The 20,123-nt window shown below is 32.5% G+C and overlaps 1 protein-coding gene across 2 annotated transcripts in view; it reads left to right on the forward strand.

Moving 5' to 3' along the window:
- LOC126772318 (monocarboxylate transporter 13) overlaps nucleotides 1–4,483 on the forward strand; it is a 38,961-nt gene extending 34,478 nt beyond the window's left edge. For both annotated transcript variants that reach the window (XM_050492625.1, XM_050492626.1), the window contains exon 14: nucleotides 98–4,483. In XM_050492625.1, the coding sequence (XP_050348582.1) occupies nucleotides 98–338 (241 nt within the window). In that variant the 3' untranslated portion in view covers nucleotides 339–4,483. The remainder of the gene's footprint in view (nucleotides 1–97) is intronic.
- Nucleotides 4,484–20,123: the final 15,640 nt, after the last annotated feature.

Consider the following 20,123-nt stretch of genomic DNA (forward strand, 5'->3'; position numbering starts at 1 on the left):
CGCAACAATACTAAGTATTGCTGTTTAGACGGGCTTGCACAAAAATTACCACCAATAATGCGTTCAAACTACAATAATCGTCGCAACGTTCTCGCAGGAAACCCGAGGAGATCCAGCAGCCGTTGGACGTGCTGACGCCCATCGACGAGGACCTGGAGGAGGGCGAGGAGGAGGACCCCGACGACACGCCCATCACCATGGGCGCGCACCTCGCCTCGCGCCCGCCCGCCATCACACGCACCGCCGCCTCGCCCGAGGAGCCGCCCGCCTCCGCGCCCGCGACCGCCTCCGCCCCCGCCCCCGCCCCCGCGCAGCCGCAGCGCGAGAGCGTGCTGTGAGCTCGCTCCACGACTACGTCTCTCAATTATCGAATGGAACTCTACCCCGACATTTAAAATTATTTAATTCCGTACTTACGGTATACCTCATTCGTTCTTCTGCTATGCAAAATTTTACTCTATACAGTTTGCGTAGATAATTATTAATGTCAGTTATAGTAAATTTGTAATAACCTTCCGTACATGTACGTCCGATACCTTAGCTAAGTATATTTAAAAGAAAACTGGCCTTAACTCGACTCAAATTTAATTCGATTTCGTTTCTGTCGATCGATTGCTGAAACTAGAGGGAGGGAGTAAATAAAAAATTTACCCAATGTTATATTTTTTTTGCGTTCGCAAAAGGGGATCTTCTTATATAAATCTATGAGATAAAAAGTTTAAAGTAATAAACAGCTAGCAAAAGCGAAACGTGTGCTGAACTAACGTTCTTTATTTATAATTTGTATGACTATTAGATGTTGAAATCCTTATCGAATTGTCGCTGTCGAAACAGCTCAATTAACGCTGGACTTAGATAAACTTTTTGTCACACACGACAAAAACCTCTCACCACAGTTGCCAAAAAGTTTTTAAATAAATAATAAATACTAAGTTGGTGTACAAACTGAGATAAAGCATCATTTAACCTTTGGTGCAATGTCTATTGTAAGTAGGCACTTTAATCTTATCAAAGTCTTTAAGTTTACAAGCTGGGAATGTTAATTGAATTATAGTATTATGTTGCTATACTTAACAAAAATACCAGCAAAAAAAGTTTTAAGAAATCGCAAAATTGTCTTGAAATAAATAAAATACGATCTCATATTTAAGACAGTTTATGAATTTCTTTTAATTTAAATTACAATAAATTAATATTTGGACTGCCATTGATAAAATTTAAATATTTATAAATAATTAATCGTTTAAATGTTCAAAAAAAAACAAGTTTAAAATTAGGATATAATTTAACACCAAAAAACATTCAGTTTAGTCTTAAAAGTATTATTTCTGGGAAGAGGATAAAAATTGGCTATTATTATACAATAAAATATAGCAATGTAGTGTATAATAAAGAGTATAAAGTATTAAGGTATAAGGTACTAAATGTTAAAATAGAGTGTGTTAGAAATAGAGTTTACAAATTTCATCATACGTTTTGAGTGTTTATAATTTGAAAAAGTTGTGAATGCCAGGCGTTAGTTTCCGCTACAATACAAATAAAAATTAATTATAAAGGCAAAACATTTAAGTTTTTAACACTGTTTTTGTTTAAAAATAGTTGTGCGATGTTATAAAAAATAAGTACATTAAGCAATTTTATGTTTTTTTATTTCATTAAATTTATAGTTACAAAATCTCGTAATATTATGTCTTCGTTATATCAACATATAAAAATATCATCATGCCCTTCAGGATCTAAATCAAATGTGCCATATAATGTTTATATTATTAACATCGCACATATTCCTTAATATATATAGGTTTAAAGTATACGATAACTTGTTCGCGAAAGGAATAGATGTACATAGGTTTGTTCGTTACGAAATACGCAACATAAACTAACGTTTCAATGAAAGGTCGAAGTGGTAGGCAATTATAACTATTGTAGAAGTATAAATAGTTTGCGAGTCTCCATTCGTAATAAAAATATAGAAAACAATAAAAATTATATGATGTTAGATAATATAAGCGGTCCGTACTCAAGCAGCAATAACAAAAGTACTTATAGTCGGTACTTAGAAGATAAAATGTCGAAATATATTCGTTTTCTTTGAGATTAGACAATAATCGGTAATTTTTTGCACACATGTATTATAATATTATGATTATAAAAAAAAAAAATCGTAAAATTAGAAATAATATGAAATGTTTATTACATTGTAAATATTATACGTAATTGCACTATTGTAAATAAACATAGATAGATGGAAAATTAAATTTATACTTAAATTAAAGTTTCCTAATCTAACGATATTTCCTCTAGTGTCGTAAAATACTTGTCTAGCTCACGTTTCACGCTCACGAGCGCATTAGTATTTAAACTATAGTATTCGACTTGAACTTTAAAAGTGTAGCAATTCTTGTAGTATCAAAATGGAGACTTAAAATCTATTAAAAACGGGCTTTACGAAGCAGTGCTCATAATATCTTCTTTTAGTTTTTTATTTAGCGAACTGTGCTCAGAATTTTACAGTGTTGACGAACTATATACATACATAAGAGCCATTACCGATATGTCATGTTTACAGCCAATCCTTCCAACTTCCACGACAGTCGGCGAGTACGTAAACACTCATCGATAGAGCTGTGAGAGTTGAGTTAATGTTAACATTGTTTTATTATTTTTCTATCAAATTGTCAACATACAAAATTATAATTTTGGTTTGTTTCTATGTCTCATAGTCTCACACAATTAATCTTATTTGAAAATATATCGCGTATATGTGTACGTATAATTATCATACTTAGGTTATTGAACTTCGAGCTTGGCTTTCTTACTAACGAGAGAGGTAACTTGGAACTGAGCTTCTTGGCCACTCTCAAAAACTAAATGCACTGTCAATGGTAACTAGGTATAATCAATTGCCATATTATATAAATAGTGTTTTATTGCGTGTATTCTAACATATAATATATAATACGATATTCGTCCTAAAGTTTTTACTCAATTACGAATTAGGAATTTTTCAATTTATCGTGTGCCATTGCTAAGAACAATTCATGTACATACACGCATTATAACTATAAGTTATACATACATAAATATATAAAATATATGAATGAATGCAACGCAGTCAATTTTCTATAACCATTCGATACCAAATATGATTCAGTGTTAAATAACTTTAAATATCTTTTAAGTGTATATCTGCCAGTTTATAAGATGGACTATTATGTAAAATCTTGCTAATAATTGTAGTTTACTTAATAAAATATGTAAAAAGTTGTATCAAATAATACAATACATACATCGTACGTCGTCGTTACAGGCAAATGTAAAAAGGCATTGAAGGCACACCTCAGTGGATTGTGTACCTAACCTTGTACTGGGTATCAGAAACAACCTTCTATAAATATAATACATACATTTATTTGTATATACAATTTTAATTTTTTTTATTATTATTTGTTATCCATTTTCTTATACCCAGTACCTATATACATATTTATATATTTTGTTAAATATATTTTTGTGTCAATATATTTGCATAATTTAGCTTTTAAGTCTAATTAGAATTACTGAAACCAACTAGGCACTAGATTTATATAGGATAACAAATTATGTGATAAAAAAGCTTAATGGAACGAAAAATATATATTTCTTTTATAACGAGCCTGTAATATTATGTAGATAATTAATGGAATGTAATAATTTTTAATAAAATAAGTTTTAAAATGAATCATGTAATTGTATAAATTGTATTAAATATTCAAAAAGTTATTGAGTAACGTTAACTGTTGTTATAGCTTTATGTAAAAAACCAAAAGTGTTATTATGTTTTTAAGAGTGACAAACTATTTAGGAAAGTGGTAGTAATGAAGGAGCCGTTTTATAAATAAGTATACATAATTGTTAGAGATGGAACTGTATGGATATAAATTAGTAAATAAATTAAAATGTATTGAATTTAATTGAATTGAAGTCTTTCGTTCTGAACACCAATTATAAATAATTGTTATTATATATAATTATTATGAATAACGATAAAATGATACAATTTTGTTATCAAATTTCGCTAGCTTCGCCGTTAGCGTAATTAGCTCAAAATCATGATATATTGATTTTTTTTTGTATTCTTTTCAGTATTGGCTCAAAGTATTGTTTTATGCGATCTTATGATGTATACATTTACGTCTTGAATGAATTACATTAATAAAAAAAACAATTTACAATTTTATTTTATCAGTTCAGAAACGAACTTTACATGATGTAGAAACAAATTAAAACTTTTTTAATTTTATTGATGATTTGTAATGTGAGTTTTTGAATAAATCATAACGCAGGATACATATGTAAACAACTTGGTTCGGCTTTGATATAATAATGCTTGTATGAGAATGGCTCAGCGCTTTGCACATGTACAAGTCCTAGCTGTTGCTAATGTTGTCCACCGAATGTTTTGTAAATAACAGATTCATTAAATGATAATGATGATTTATAATGTGGTTTTATTTTTATATTATAATAATAATATAACAGAGTTAGAAATTCAGGTTATCTATTTTTTTAATAACTTATATGTGAAATATTTAATTAGGAGCTTTATTAGTTTAACTATCGGGGATTATTTTCTATTCAGTTCTTTATTGTTAGTTTATAACGAAATGAAAAAAAATATGTATTATTCTTATTATATTACATTTTTCAATTCGTTATAGATAGATAAAAATATTAATTCTGGTATTATATACTTTAATTTAATAGGAAATAAAGTTAAAATTAACCGTTGTTAAGCAGTTTTATAATCTTTGGAAAAAATCAATAATTTGAAAAAATACTACAACGTGTATTGGTACGCTTAAGTGCTGTAGCATATAAAATGAATACGCGCAAAACAAATATATAATTATATTCAATATTAAACGATTGGTATCTAAATAGATACCAATGTATGTAAATACATAATGAGAAACACGCCTTTTGTATATTAGACGTTAGTCCCTCGTATCGTCAACCTAGGATTTACTCAATATTATGTTGTAATTTCCTAATATCCTCGTCAAAATCAAATTGGTTACTAATGCAGTGGTATATAAGAGTGGTTTGTGCTTTTACTGAGAATAATGATTATTGATTATTTTAATTTCATTAATTTTATTATTAGCTGTTCATATACATAATATTTTAAGAATAATCAAATCGAACGTTTGATTAAGGTACATATAGCCAATTCTCTCAGAGGGTCAGTTCGGGTTCAGAGCGGGCCGTTCGACGGTCGATGCCCTGAACGCCCTGAAGAGTCGGACCACGAAAGCGGTGGCCCAGGGAAAAGCGGTCCTGGCGGTGTCGTAAGACATGACAAATGTCTTTAAAAGTTTCCCATTCGAGACGATCAGGGAGGCACTTCGATACCATGGGGTGCCGAACTATTTGAGACTTTTGGAGGCGTACCACCTATGCCCTCCCGGCGCATATAAAAAAAAATCCTACCCGGTAAGAGGGTGTTGTGTTACGCAGACGATACCCACATCATCGCGACGGGGCGGGACTTTCGGGAGGCGGCCCGCCTGGCCGAGGTCGGGACGACTCTCACCGTGGACCGAATGGAAATGCACTGGGCTTGAGGGTCTCCATATCCAAAATGAAGGCCCTCCTCTTTCACGGTCCACAGAAAGGCCCCTACGAGAGGCGAGTATCACCGTCCACGGGACAGTGATCGAGGTGCAGGCCCACATGAAGTACCTCAGCCTGATCCTGGAAGAGCGATGGAGCTTCGGGCAGTATTTCGTGCAACTCGGCCCGAAGCTTGACAATGCTGCCGCTGCCTTAGGCCGCCTCTTACCCAACGTAGAAGAACCGGGATTGCTATGCTGGTGTAGTGAGGTCGATGGTACGGTGCCCCGATATGACTGTACGGTGACCGGCCAGGGTCGTCGGAGGTCGGAAAGATCAGGGCTCTAGCCCAACAGGCACTGATCGCCCGATGGGAGGAGGACCTGAGGTCACCCACGGCGGGCCAGACGACAGTGGAGGCGGTACGTCCCCACTTGAGTCACTGGGTCAAAAGGAAACGAGACACGCTCTCGCTCAGGCTGAAGCAGGTGCTTACACGGCTGCTTCGGTGAGTACCTGCACGAGATAGCGCGGCGGGAGGTGTCACCCTCCTGCCACGATTGTGGTGCGCCATTCGGCACGGTGCACCACACCCTGACCGAGTGTGCCGCATGGGGGCCCCAGGGGTATTCCCTGGCGGTGGTTTTCGGAGGAGACCTCTCATTGCCGAGCATCATCAACGCGATATTCGGAAGCGAGGAGTGTTGGTCGGAGATGGTCTGCTTCGGTGATAGTGTAATGTCACAGAAGGAGACCGCGGAGCAGGAGCAGGAAGAAGATGCCGCTGCAGACCCGCTCCGCTGGAAAAGACTGGGGAGAAGAAAGAGGCGCTATGTGCACCTTCTTCCCCCACCACAATAGGCGCCGCCGGGACTAAGGGGGTTCACAGTACCCTGGGAATACACATACTTCCCCACTGTTCCTATCGGGGAAACGCGTAACGCGTTTTTCCAGCGATAAATTAAATAAAAAAGGTACATATAGCCAACAAAAAATGAAATAAGCTATAATATAAAACACCTAACAAGTAACTTTATTTTAAGTCAAGAAAATGCGATTTATTACGCAGTGTTTTTTGTAATAATGTTGACGGCCTAAACTCTAAAGCGATTTGAAGCTGGACGGAAAGGCTGAGGCCTACTGGAATAATACTTGAAGCGAGACTAATACTTGTATGGTTCAGTTGACCCGCGGCCGTAGAGACCAAGCTCAAATACTAGCCAACTGCACGTACTATACGTGCCCACCCACAGATTCCACTCTTTATTACCTCACTCGCATAATTCGATGTGGACGAAAATCAACCGGAGATCAAGTGCAAGGACAATGGCTTTATATGATTTTCAAGGCAAGTATTACAACAATCGCTGAAAAAACTTAACACACCAACTTCTTAACTTCGGACTGCAACATCCAATTGTTGACAAAGAACCCCAATATTTTTTTTATTCGCACGACACTTTAATTACAACAAGGTTCACAGAAACTGCAGTTAGTGATGATGCTGAAGAAATGTGCAAGGTCGACGAACGAGTTGAAAGGTTCAAATAATAATTGTTTAAATTAAAGAGGCACGAATTATAGATTATGGGTACACTACGCACAATTAAAAGGAAAACTTAGAAAGCATAACCGCGTCAGACAGATAATCAAATATATTAAGCGCAAAATAATCAGTAAATATCAATAATAATCGTACTTTTTGTGAACAGCCACCCAGCCAACCAAGTCTTTAATGTAGGCAAACGCCTACATTATATACGTGATCAACGAAAACCATCAATATAAGTTCTGCAGTGTATGGCGATATGTTAATTTATTAAAATTCTACCATAAGCGTAGTCATGACATGATTAATTAAATACTTATTGATTTTCTGTCCCTATTGCAAGAGGCGGACACTGAAGCAAATGTAACCTATACATGGCAATAGTTATAAGGAACTCGTCTGGCGTATGGCGCCGCACTAACATACCAGGCTATTGGAAAAACCGCGCCTAATTAACTTTCATACATTTTCACACAACTCGCACATAAAAAACAAAGTTAAAATTTTTTCCTTAATCCATTTTGCTGTAGAATTTGCTTACTAAATGATTGGTTTAGTCGTGCAATATAAGGATTATATTCATTTTATAAAATCAAATATAGTTACAATAATTTTGAGGTCAAAAGATTCATTTTTAATTATTAAATACTTGCTTATAACATACTTAAATCTGATCCGACATATTATTTTACGATATTATACAGTATCGATTAACCATTTTAAGAATACTTGTTAGATAAACCAATATTAATATTTATATAAGTATTTTAGAAAAGCATTGCCGCCTGCCGGATAGTACATTCATAGTCGTTTTTTTATATAATTTAAAGATAACGGTGCGGGATCAATACGCTTACGGCTGTGACACCTGTAAGATATAAATAACATATTCTGTATTCTATTCCAATCATAGATGTAAAGACAAATAAAAAACTTTGACATTGAATTGACACGATATAATTGGTCGAGATGGTTGATTAAGTAAAATAGTGTTGTATTATAAATAAAGAAGATATACTCATCAAGAATTGATTGTAGTGCGTAATGTTGCAGGGCTTTTAGAAAATGGAATGGAAAATGCAAATCTAAGGTTTATTTACCTTTATTCCTTATTCGAGTGGAATAGCTTATAACTATTTTTGCGTCGATGTATGTATTTGTTGCTATATCCCACTCATGAAGCCTCTTACAAAGAAACGTTAAAAGGTCTTATTTCTTACATACATGCTACTATCTTAAAATATATTTATACTTAAATTCGCGTCTTATATGGTATTTCTATATAAGATTCAGCTACATATGGCTGAAATAAATAAACAATAATACAAAAAAATTAAATCCATATGTAAAGTGCGCCTATAACTAACCGACATTGATATACATTTATTCTACTTTTAAAGTTGGATGTATGTATATGTATATATATATATTTTTAAAGTTTTGGCATAATCCTATTGAAATAAAATCGCAATAAAACATTACTGTTTGATGCGGCTAATTTAAAGAACTATGTTTCAAAATATGACATTCAATTTAGTTAGTCACTAGTAGATATTGTAAAACAATTGAAAAGTTCTAGTATTTAGCATTCCTACAAAGGATATTATATGTTCATTTTTTGACAGGTGTCTGAACATTGATTAATTACCTAATTAATAAAGTGTTATTGTCGAATTTAATTGAACCACTTTTTAAGTACCAAAAGTGCTCCTATAAATTTCGATTCTCCCGTCCTTGAGTAAAATCTTCGTCTGCCTAGCGTTTTCCTGGCCTAGTTAAGTCAGAGTCCGCTTTCCTACATCTATGCCTCCACTTCGCCCGATTTGAAGCATCCTTCTTGTTGAGATCGTTTTCTTTCATGTCAGCACTCACGGCATCAAGCCAATGCTTCTTAGGTCAGCCGCCTGCCGCGTTCTTGAGTAAAATATTGGACAAAAATATCTGAAATCACTGCTTGTCCATTTCGGTAAAAGACAATACTTTATTGTCAACGCAATATGGTTTCAATAAGATTAGTCATGTGACGTGGAAATTCATTTGATTGTGCGGCACACGTAACACTTTTATATAAGCTTGATATTACTCTGTTAAAAGGTTAATCTCTCGATCTCACTGACCCACGCTTCAGTCAAACAACGCAGCAAGTTCTAATAGAATAAAGCAAATGCTCAAATGAGTCTTATACACGTCTCATTTAAGAAGTTTCACATGGTTCAATTTTAGATCATTTTTATCAATATCATATTACTTGTTGATGATAATTTTTAATGTAAAATTTCATAATTTACGTAAAAACTTCAAATTTTTAGTATGTAAATAAGGCATTAATACTATTACTATTCGATTGGCTGTAAATGTTGTCTCTCAAGTAAACCAACAAAGAACCAACCATTCGCCAATGTCATTGCCACCGACGATGAATTATTATTTTATTATTAATAAACTGTCCGCCAAGGAAACAATTATTTACAGAGAAATAGCGCTCCATTAGTCTTGAAGGTTAGTAATAATAAGAAACGACTTATTATTTTACAGATATGCAGATCATGTAAGATTTGCAAATTTAAATAATAAAGTTTTAATGATGTGTTAAAGTTTTGAAAATGTTATGTGACAGTGTTTGGAAAGTGACCGTCAATTTTCTCTTTAATGACATTGTCACAATTAGCAAAATAGATTGAATCATTAGGCAAACTTACAAATGGGCTACCTTTGCAATAGACATTGACACTGTATGAATCATCACTTACATCAATACGCCACTAGCTTTAAGAACTAAACTGTTATGTCCCTTGTGTTGTGCCGGTAATTACACTGACTTACTCACCCTTCAAAATATTCACATAAATTTTCCAGACAAATTACCCAGACGGGCTTGCACAAAATCCCACAACCTACTCACTTACAGTAATAATCACATTCATAAATTTATAATTAAAATTAAAAAGTAAATTTATTGTTTTTTACATAAGTAGACACTATCTTAAATTTAACTTATTCATGAGTATGTCAAGCTATCTATTCTATAAATCTTGTTATAAGTAAACTTCTTATTGAATCAAGCAAGTGTTTAAAAATATGGACGGCCACAATATGCACTTTACAGCTTACAGTGTGCTTTAGCCTAGGGTCTCATAACTTAAATTTGTTTCTAGTTTATTTACTATTGCAGTAAATACTTTTTAGTAGGTTGTTTTAAAAAATATAGACAATTAATAGATTTATATACAAGCAAGGTAACGGCAACACTTTCAAATATCTAAATAGTGGACTATAGCTTTAGAGTATATCTACTGCAAGTGCCTAGCCAATCTCTGGTGAATTTATTTTACTCTACAATACATACAATACAAATACAAAGGGCCTTTAGAGTAGAAAACCCCAATCTGCTAAGTTTCCTATAAGAGCGGAACCTACTGAGGTTGGTTTTTTATCTAAGACATTGGTTGTATGTACATACTATGTATACAGACTTATCTATTTAATCTATCATACTATCCTTCGATATGAGTATTCCAGTTACAAAATTTATAAAAAATTAAACCTAAAAAATTATGCATATATTTACGTGCTATCCGAGTCGCGAGTATGTAAACTTAGCCAACGACCAAACTTCGAGCTACTACAAAGAATTTTCTCAACAGAAAACCCCAAACCCCAATAAGTTTTTGTATGAGGCCTAAGAGAGCATCGTACGTTTGCCTTAAATTCATTCAAACGACTAATATTATCGAGTCTTTTTAGTTATCAAGGACATTGATAAATTATCAAGAACTTATATTATAACAGTCTCATAAATAATTAGAACAGTAAATAAAATTATATATTAACGCCTGACAAGGCAAACTTACTATAAGGTAGGGAATAAAAGGTGCAAACCAATTATAGTGTTTTTAGTGTATAAAATCAGTATTTTTAAATACTGAATGCACTAACATTCTTGTTTGTTTGTTTTGTTACACTTTAATTTTGGCCCATGTCAGAATAATCTTATTTCCGGGGATGTATAACGTGTATGTCTATCACTTTTAACTAGCTGTAAGATTTTTATAAAACGATTGTTTTTATGACAGTTTATTAGAATAAAATGTTGAAGTAAACGAGACCTAGAGACTGCGCATCAGCAAATGCAGCGTGGAATTCAGCCATATAACCTCTAGAAGGTCACATTTGGATGCGGAAGGGCTATTTCCAGTTATATAATATATATAATATAAGCCCAGCCGAGATTGCCCAGTGGTAAGAACGCGTGAATCTTAACCGATGATCGTGAATTCAAGCCCGGACAAGCACCAGTGAAGTTTTTCATGTGCTTAATTTGTAATTATAATTCATCTCGTGCTTTTCGGTGAAGGAAAACATCGTGAGGAAACCTGCAAGTGTCTAATTTCACTGAAATTCTGCTACATGTGTATTCCACCAACCCGAATTGGAGCAGCGTGGTGGAATAAGCGCTAAACCTTCTCCTCAAAAAGGGAGAAGAGGCTTTAGCCCAGCAGTGGAACATTTATATGATAAGACATATATTATAAAAGTAAGTATATAATATGTACATAGTACATAATATTTGCGTATTTGTTTCTAAAATAAAAGTTTGTTAGCCTAGAGATTTTCAATAAAATAAAGGTAATTTTAATTCAAAAATATTGTACTTTCTAAATGAATTCTTTCGATCAATTATTAAATGTCTCGATTTGTTTACTAAGCTTACTGTTTGGTTACAATTGACCTTAGTAAATTAATGTTCAAATGTCTGCTGTAACAGGTTAATTTATTACGTCAGTAGTTCAACACTTTCAATTATTTCTAACAAACACTAAGGACGGTTTATTCTCGGAATGCTTAGTAAGTTACTTCATAGTTAGTTTTTTCCGGTTGTGTTGCCTTGTACATTGAATTTTCTGCGCAGATAAGATATTTACAAAAAATGTAACTAGCTTGACAATTAGTAGCGATTATTATATACTGTGATATAAAATTTTATGTTGTTTGAGTAATTAAAAGTGTGCATTTTTTATGAATAAACTAGTAATTAAAATAATTGGCTATGTACATACTTTAGGTAAGCGTATAAAGTTATTTCCTTTAAAGATTTTAAATAATTAACCAAGATGGCCTTCTGTAACTCACTAGCACTAGCAATCAATACACGAACAATAATGGAAGATCATAGAGGATAAAGAAACTTCATACTCTACTACAATTAAGAAATTGCTGGCCTAAGCGATGTAGGTTTTGTCATAAAAAAAATATGATAAACTTTACTTGAGTTACAGGCAGGATATCTGCTTCATATTTGACTGAGTATGTAATAGGTAAAAGAGCAATTGTGTGATCATTCAAATTTATGCGCCTCAGACCAAGCCAAGTCCACTTTATTAAAACAATTACACAAAAGTGTCAATTAGATAATTTAAGAGCATCACAACGAATAAATAATAATTATTATTAAAGGCACATATAAAAAAAGTATTTGCTAGAATAAAACTCGACTGAATAAACAAGAAACTTTGAAAACAAATGGAGAAAATTAACCTTTAAAACTTCTCTTCAGGACTTTTTACAACCGATTTGATATATATGTATATGTTTTTCTTTAACAAAAAAGTTAGGTCCTTATGAAACGTACAAAGCGTATAAAAAAACTATTCACTTTGCATTTATGAGCTAAACTAAGACTACCGATGAATTAAATCCTTCTGTATCTGGAAATCAGTGTTATTACATAACAAGTAGACGGCAAGCAAGTTAGCAAAAGAACGTAAAGAACAACTTGAAATTATTATTATGTATGTTCAATTTGCAATTGAACACAGTTACCTAGGCCAGGTTATAATAGCCCACATAGGAACAGACAACAAAGCAAAACTTTTCGAGCCAAAACTAAAGCAACGGATATTTTAAAATAAAATAGACCATTGCTTACATCCCCAATGTGCTAACCTTGGAAACTAAGATGTTATGTGCCTTGTGCCTGTAATTACACTGGCTCACTCTCTCTTAACACAACAATACCAAGTACTGCTGTTTTGCGGTAGAATATCTTGCAGAAAGTCCTACCACCAGTAAATACCACATATGCCCTTTAAAAATTTATTTTTTAAATAACAGTCGTTGTTAAACGTAAAAAATGTTAAGAATTACTCGAAAAAGATGAAGCAAAACGTAAAACTCGTATGTCTCATACGAGTAAAGTAAGTAATAAAAAGTCAAATACGGTATTAGCATATATATAGCAATGATTTTCAACTTTGACCAAAGAATTTGTTAACAGTAACGGGTTTTTTTACCTCAGGTGATTTTATATCATTTCCGGTACCATGTTGAAAGAGCTATAACGATATTTTTTTTTACTATAAGTATAAGTTTTCCAGAAAATTTGTAAAATATTTGCAATTTCTATTCACCCAAGAATGCGGCTAATAGAAACACGTTAAGGGGTGAATGGAAAAACTGTTTGGGTTACCAGAAAGTACTTTTATCCAACATGTAAAAATGAAAGGTTGCGTGTTTATAATTGTTTAAGTTTGAAAATTCTTACTGAAATTCAAATCTTGTAATTTTATTTTTATGTGGCCCATATGCGCGTCCGCCTACCAATTCAATAAAAAAAAAACTACCCATATATTGTGGACTTACTATTTACTAACGCAGAATCTATGAAAGTAGTCATTTAGTTATATTAACAGTTTTTGAAAACCCTATTTATTTATTTATTGCTATTGGTCCCCCTACTAGTTGCTATTCACTCATTAAGCTTTTCTATTATTCCCTACTATGTTTCTATTAGACCCATTCTACAATTCTATTCCCCCTTAAATAGATTCTATTAACCCCTTTTATACAATAAATTCACCCATACTGTGATTTTAACAAATTGTTGAAGCTTATTAACGGATTCTCACTTTACTTTACCTTCACTGAATTTTTATAAATTATCACACATGTAATGAGATAAACGCACGGAACAGCACAATTCACTAATTTTTCACACCTAAAATCAAGAGTTGCGACGGTTAAATTAAGCGCGTTTACAGAGGGTAAACTTTGAAGTAAATTTTGAAGGCTAAATGTTAATTTTGATACTTAAAACATGTTGCCGACGCAAAGAAAAATTGTTAATGTGTAATCATTTAAAATTCTACCAAAATCCTTCATCGATAAATAGTCAAATATTAACCTTGAAAACTTTCTTGATATTTTTTCTATTCACCCCGCAATTTCTATCCACCCCGTTTTACGTATTGTTAAATTTAGTAAAAATATGAATAACGATAAAAAGTATTAATAATACTAATCATATATTTATAGTTTTAAAACATCGATAGGTGACATCTAGGTATTAATTATTCTATAATTTCAAATAAACGAAAAGAAAATAAATTCTTAGTATGTACGACATTAAAAATTTGTTGTCGTACAGTTATGTGGTTATAAGTAAATTTACGAGGTCACTAGTGATGTACGTCCCTTTTCCACTTATCGATAGTCCGTGGCTGCATACAAGGTCGTTGACCGTTGTGTCTGGTGCAAGCGGCGCTAAAATTACATCAGCCGGCCTTGCTCGACACGGAACAATGGCGGTGCTGTGCCGTAACGCCTCGCTACAAGCGTAGTCGCCGGTAATAATAAAATTACTAGATAGATAACAACTAAAATGTTTTTCTTTAACAAAAAAGTTAGGTTAAATTCCGTTTATACAGTACAATACCACAAAGGAATGCTTTTTTTCGTATATTTTAAATATTTTTTTTTGTTTTTTATATAATTGTTTTTTTCCTTAATTTTATAATTTTTAGGCTTGGTCACCCTAATGCCTTCGACAACTAGAATAACAACAAGCTTTGTTTTTATTTATTGATATTTGTAAAAACTATATTTTGTGTAAGACAGTATTGCAGCCCTTCTCTACATGCCATGTAAACAAAAATTATTTCATAAATCACATTTTATAGTAATAAAAAACTAGAGAAAAAAATATAGGTATTAGATTATTTTTTTCGGTAAATGTGAGGAATTCCGGTTGCAGAACATTACATTTATTATTTTAATATAAATATAGTCAGGTCGATAGTATAACTACTCTAATGACTAAAATAGTAAACTTCATGAGTTTAGTAAATAATTTATTTAAAATTATAATTTCAATTTAAATCCAAGGTTAAGGTTCATTTATTTGGTTGTATCTAATATATGTATATTTTGTTTAAATATATTGCTTGATGTCTTATTACGGTATTATTAAATAATGTTAAATGCTTTTTTTTTATTTAGCCAAAAATTTATTATTTCTAGAACCGTTGTGATTGAAAGTTGTCTTAGATATTTATAGTATTATTTTTAGAGCACTGTACACGAAAAATAAGTTTCATTTCGCTTGTAATAAAAAAGTACAAAAAATGTAGAAAAATATGTATGTAGACAATATAAATAACTAGAAAACTTATTAACTCACACTACAAAATATATCGATCCTTTTTTTATTTTGTTATAAATATAATCTTTTAGGCGTATATTAAAACCTTCAAAAGATTTAAACATCATTAAAAGTTATCAACACATGACTGAAGTCTGAACCTTTTCTCGTTATTGCAACACAGAATGAAGATGCATACCAAGCGTAGCATGTCGTATATAAATAAACAAAATGCCACGATCCACGATGCCAAGTCGCTTGCGTATCGCTACACCGCCCCCGATTACGAATATTTTTTACAAAACAAATGGGAAACGCCTTTCATTGAACATCTCGTATTTAAAAACATGTGACGACTTGCATACTTAGCAAAGGAATAAAAAAGAAAACAAATTGTCTTATCGGATGTGATTAATGATATGATGCAATATATATGTACTTGAATAAAATTTCAAATACTTCAAATAAAATAATCAAATGTTTTATAGTTATGTAAAAAACACTAATTTTTTATTGTTATAAAAATAATTAGGAATAACAACCTTACAGATAAGGATTAAGCAAGACTAAATTAAAACACTGGTGGTAGGGCTTTGTGCAAGCTCGTCTGGGTAGGTACCACCCACTCATCAGATATTCTACCGCAAAACAGCAATACTTGATATTGTTGTGTTCCGGTTTGAAGGGTGAGTGAGCCAGTGTAATTACAGGCACAAGGGACATAAAATCTTAGTTCCCAAGGTTGGTGGCGCATTGGCTGTAAGCGATGGTTGACATTTCTTACAATGCCAATGTCTAAGAGCGTTTGGTGACCACTTACCATCAGGTGGCCCATATGCTCGTCCACCTTCCTATTCTATAAAAAAAAAAAAAAAAAACATTTTATTTTACCAATACAGGATTATAAAAAAAATTAACTATAAATAACATGTTTAATAATACTCATATGTATATGTACATAAAAGTGGCATACGATATGATATCCATAACAGGTTTGAAGAAAGCTCATTAACTAAAACTATATGAAAGCATCATATGTTTTCACAATTAAATGTATAATGTAATGTAATGCACATTGGCATTATACATTTTGATTATTAATCAATTAATAAAATGATCGGAAGAATTCACGTTAGAATGAGTAAAACGGTCAAGGTGTCGGCCAATCAGTCCACTAAGGCCGGATTCAATTAAAGTATTTCTTAGACATTCTGTATAAGTAGGAGATGTTCTTGATTACAATCATTAGTCAGTATTCTTTGTTAATTATTCGGTTTAAAATTAATTCAATTATTTATTAATTAATAACACAATGCATTCAATTATTTAACTAAGTAAATAATGTATACCTACGAACAAAAAACACTTCTGTTCGGTAGACTAAACAAAACTATTATCTTTTTAAGGAAATAGGATTCATGTTTTTAGTAAAATATACACGTGCTAACTTACTTACTTACTTAAATATATTACAGATTTTGTTCTAAGTGACTGTCATAATTCAATCCAGAATTATAATAGTTATATAAGTTATGAGCAATAAAACGTTTGTATCAAACATATTTGCCGAAGTCAATAATAATAATTCATAACCATGCATAATTTAAGATGATATCAGTACGGATAAACTTAATTTTAAATCATATGAGAGGTTATTTTTAAGAACTTTGGATTTTTGTCATTACAGTCATTTATGGACAATGACGCCAATCATGGTCGTCATCATTAGTTATTTATAAAAGTTTTTGATATGATCGATGGAGTCTGTATCGTTCAGTTATTCACTTAAAAATAAAATAAAAAACCTTTTATGTAAGCCACGTACTAAAACAAAGAAAAGATCTCAACATCGAAGGAGACATATTGAATAGTTAAGGAGTTCCGTCGGTCACTCCACGGCCCACGGCCGTATTGTCTATAGACACCATATCAATGTACGCATATAGTTAAGTTGCTAGATTTGACCACATACTAACAAATAAAGCTTAGAAAAACATGTTTACTTGGTGGCACTCCTTTGTGCAAGCCCGTCTGGGTACGTACCACCCACTCATCAAATATATAGAATATTTGCCAAACAGCAATACTTATTATGTTGGGTTTGAAGGGTGAGTGAGCCAATGTAATTACGGATTCACCAAGGATGGTGAATTGACCAATGATTGTGGGCATCATTTTGAGGAGAAGGTTTGGAGCTTATTCCACCACGCTGCTCCAATGCGGGTTGGTGGAATACACATGTGGCAGAATTTCAGTGAAATTAGACACATGCAGGTTTCCTCACGATGTTTTCCTTCACCGTAAAGCACGAGATGAGTTATAATCACAAATTAAGCACATGAAAATTCAGTGGTGCTTGCCCGGGTTTGAACCCACGATCATCGGTTAAGATTCACGCGTTCTTACCACTGGGCCATCTCAATTAAATTAGACGCGTAATATGTTACCATTATTTTGAATCTCAATTGCCTCTTTGAAAATCTTGTAATGAGTGGAGGAGGTAACGCAAAGGATACTAGCATTACATATATATTCTTATTTTGTACTTATCTACCTACTTAGTTGGTTGATAAATCTTAAATACATTTCAAAAATATAGATCTTTTTTAGATTTTGTTGTATAGAACTTTAGTGAACAAAAAACATTTTTTTTTTAATTTATATTTACTATAACTATATAAAAATATAATATTGTACTAAGTAGTGGTTGCCATCGTTCTATTTCCGGTATCGATAATAATAAGTTCATAGTAGGTATTGTGATAAATTGAAACTGAGACCAATGTGACTTCCGCTGTGATAATGTTTAGTAAAAATAAATTTAAACCTTTAAATCAGTTTAAAATACAAATATGTATATATTATTAGATTTAGTATATACGTCAGCGTATCTCAAGATCCCCTTAAGCCTAATTGAAAATGAAATGAAATTGAAGCCTAATTAAAAATCCCCTAGCTGGTTAGGTCATTGAAAAAAAAGTTTTCTTTAAAGACATTATTAGTGGTAGACAATAATACGTTCAAGCAAAAAAAGCAAACTCTGATCATTTGTATAGGTGTTTGATATTGGCCGCCGTGTCCGGATTTCAACCTAGAGGATATTCTTGTTTCTATTATAATACAAATGTCAATATTAAATTGAATGTAATATTAAGTACCATTACTTACGCTAAAGTACATTAAATTTTTGAATCTTTATATAGTGATTAATGTACCATAGAAAGTGACCCATTTAGAACAAACATAATTTAATGTCCTTATAAACCTACGAGATTAAAACGTATAATCGTTGAAGTTGACCAAAATTAAAGCATTGTTGCTTATACTATTTTTTTATATGACCAGAAAAATGTAACAAATGTAAGCAACTGTCAAAAGCTATGGAACATAAAAAGAACAAATATATATTTTACAAATATTTATAATATGTCGTGAAATATTGTTAAATTTAAAAAAGAAATTTAATTGTAAGTCGAAATTAACCATGTCAGTACATCGACAGTATCAGCCTGTTAATGTCGCACTGCTGGGCTAAGGCCTCCTCTCCCTTTTTGAGAAGAAGGTTTATAGCTTATTCCACCACGCTGCTACAATGCGGGTTGGTAGAATACACATGTGACATAATTTCAATGAAATTAAACACATGCAGGTTTCCTCACTAGGTTTTCCTTTACCGTCAAGCACGATATGAATTATAATCACAAATTAAGCACATGAAAATTCAGTGGTGCTTGCCCGGGTTTAAACCCACGCTCATCGGCTAAGATTCACGCGTTCTAACCACTTTGAATTTTAAAAGAGTTGTTAAAATTAAAATTGTATGTCATAAGGTTCGTAACAAAATAACTGCCTTCGTTGTGTGTGATGTTGATAGGTAAGTAGATGCGCATTTAATTGGATGTAAATATATGGTTTCTTTTCCTTTTCCTATACCCTTACGAGATTAAATCTTGTGCTAAAACAAAGCTAGAACCAGAACTGCCCGGAATCAAAGAGCAGCAAACAAAGCAGAAAATATTAGTTTAATCAAGTTGTGTTTGAATTTAAAGTATATTATTTTTATATCAAGGATTTGTATTATTATTCATAAGGGTTTCTTTTGAGTTGAAAATTTGTACTGTTGTTGGCAATCAAGTTAAAGTTTCTGCTATAGTACCAAAAAGTACAACGGTAACGGTGGCGCATCAGTGGTGTCGATTAATTTCGTATAAAAAATTATAGACATGCATATCGGTTTAATCTTTTTTCTGCGTTAAAACATAAAATTTAAATACAAAACAAAAGAAAACAAACTTATAAGCAGATGTAGTCAAAAATAACTTGAAAACTGCCGAATAGAATATCATTACCGTAGTCTACACCATTCATGGGAACAGATTCAAAAGTAATCCTTATACATATATAAACTTTTTTTAACACTATATTTAGAGAGTTATTTTAAGTTATTCAAAGAAAATGTTTATTATTTGTAATTTCAGTAATTATTACACACATAACATTGACATTGACGATGAAAGAAATACATATTAACTATTCCTTACATCGCCAATGCGCCACCAACCT

This window comes from Nymphalis io, chromosome 12, assembly GCF_905147045.1.
Source record: "Nymphalis io chromosome 12, ilAglIoxx1.1, whole genome shotgun sequence".
Taxonomy (NCBI): domain Eukaryota; kingdom Metazoa; phylum Arthropoda; class Insecta; order Lepidoptera; family Nymphalidae; genus Nymphalis; species Nymphalis io.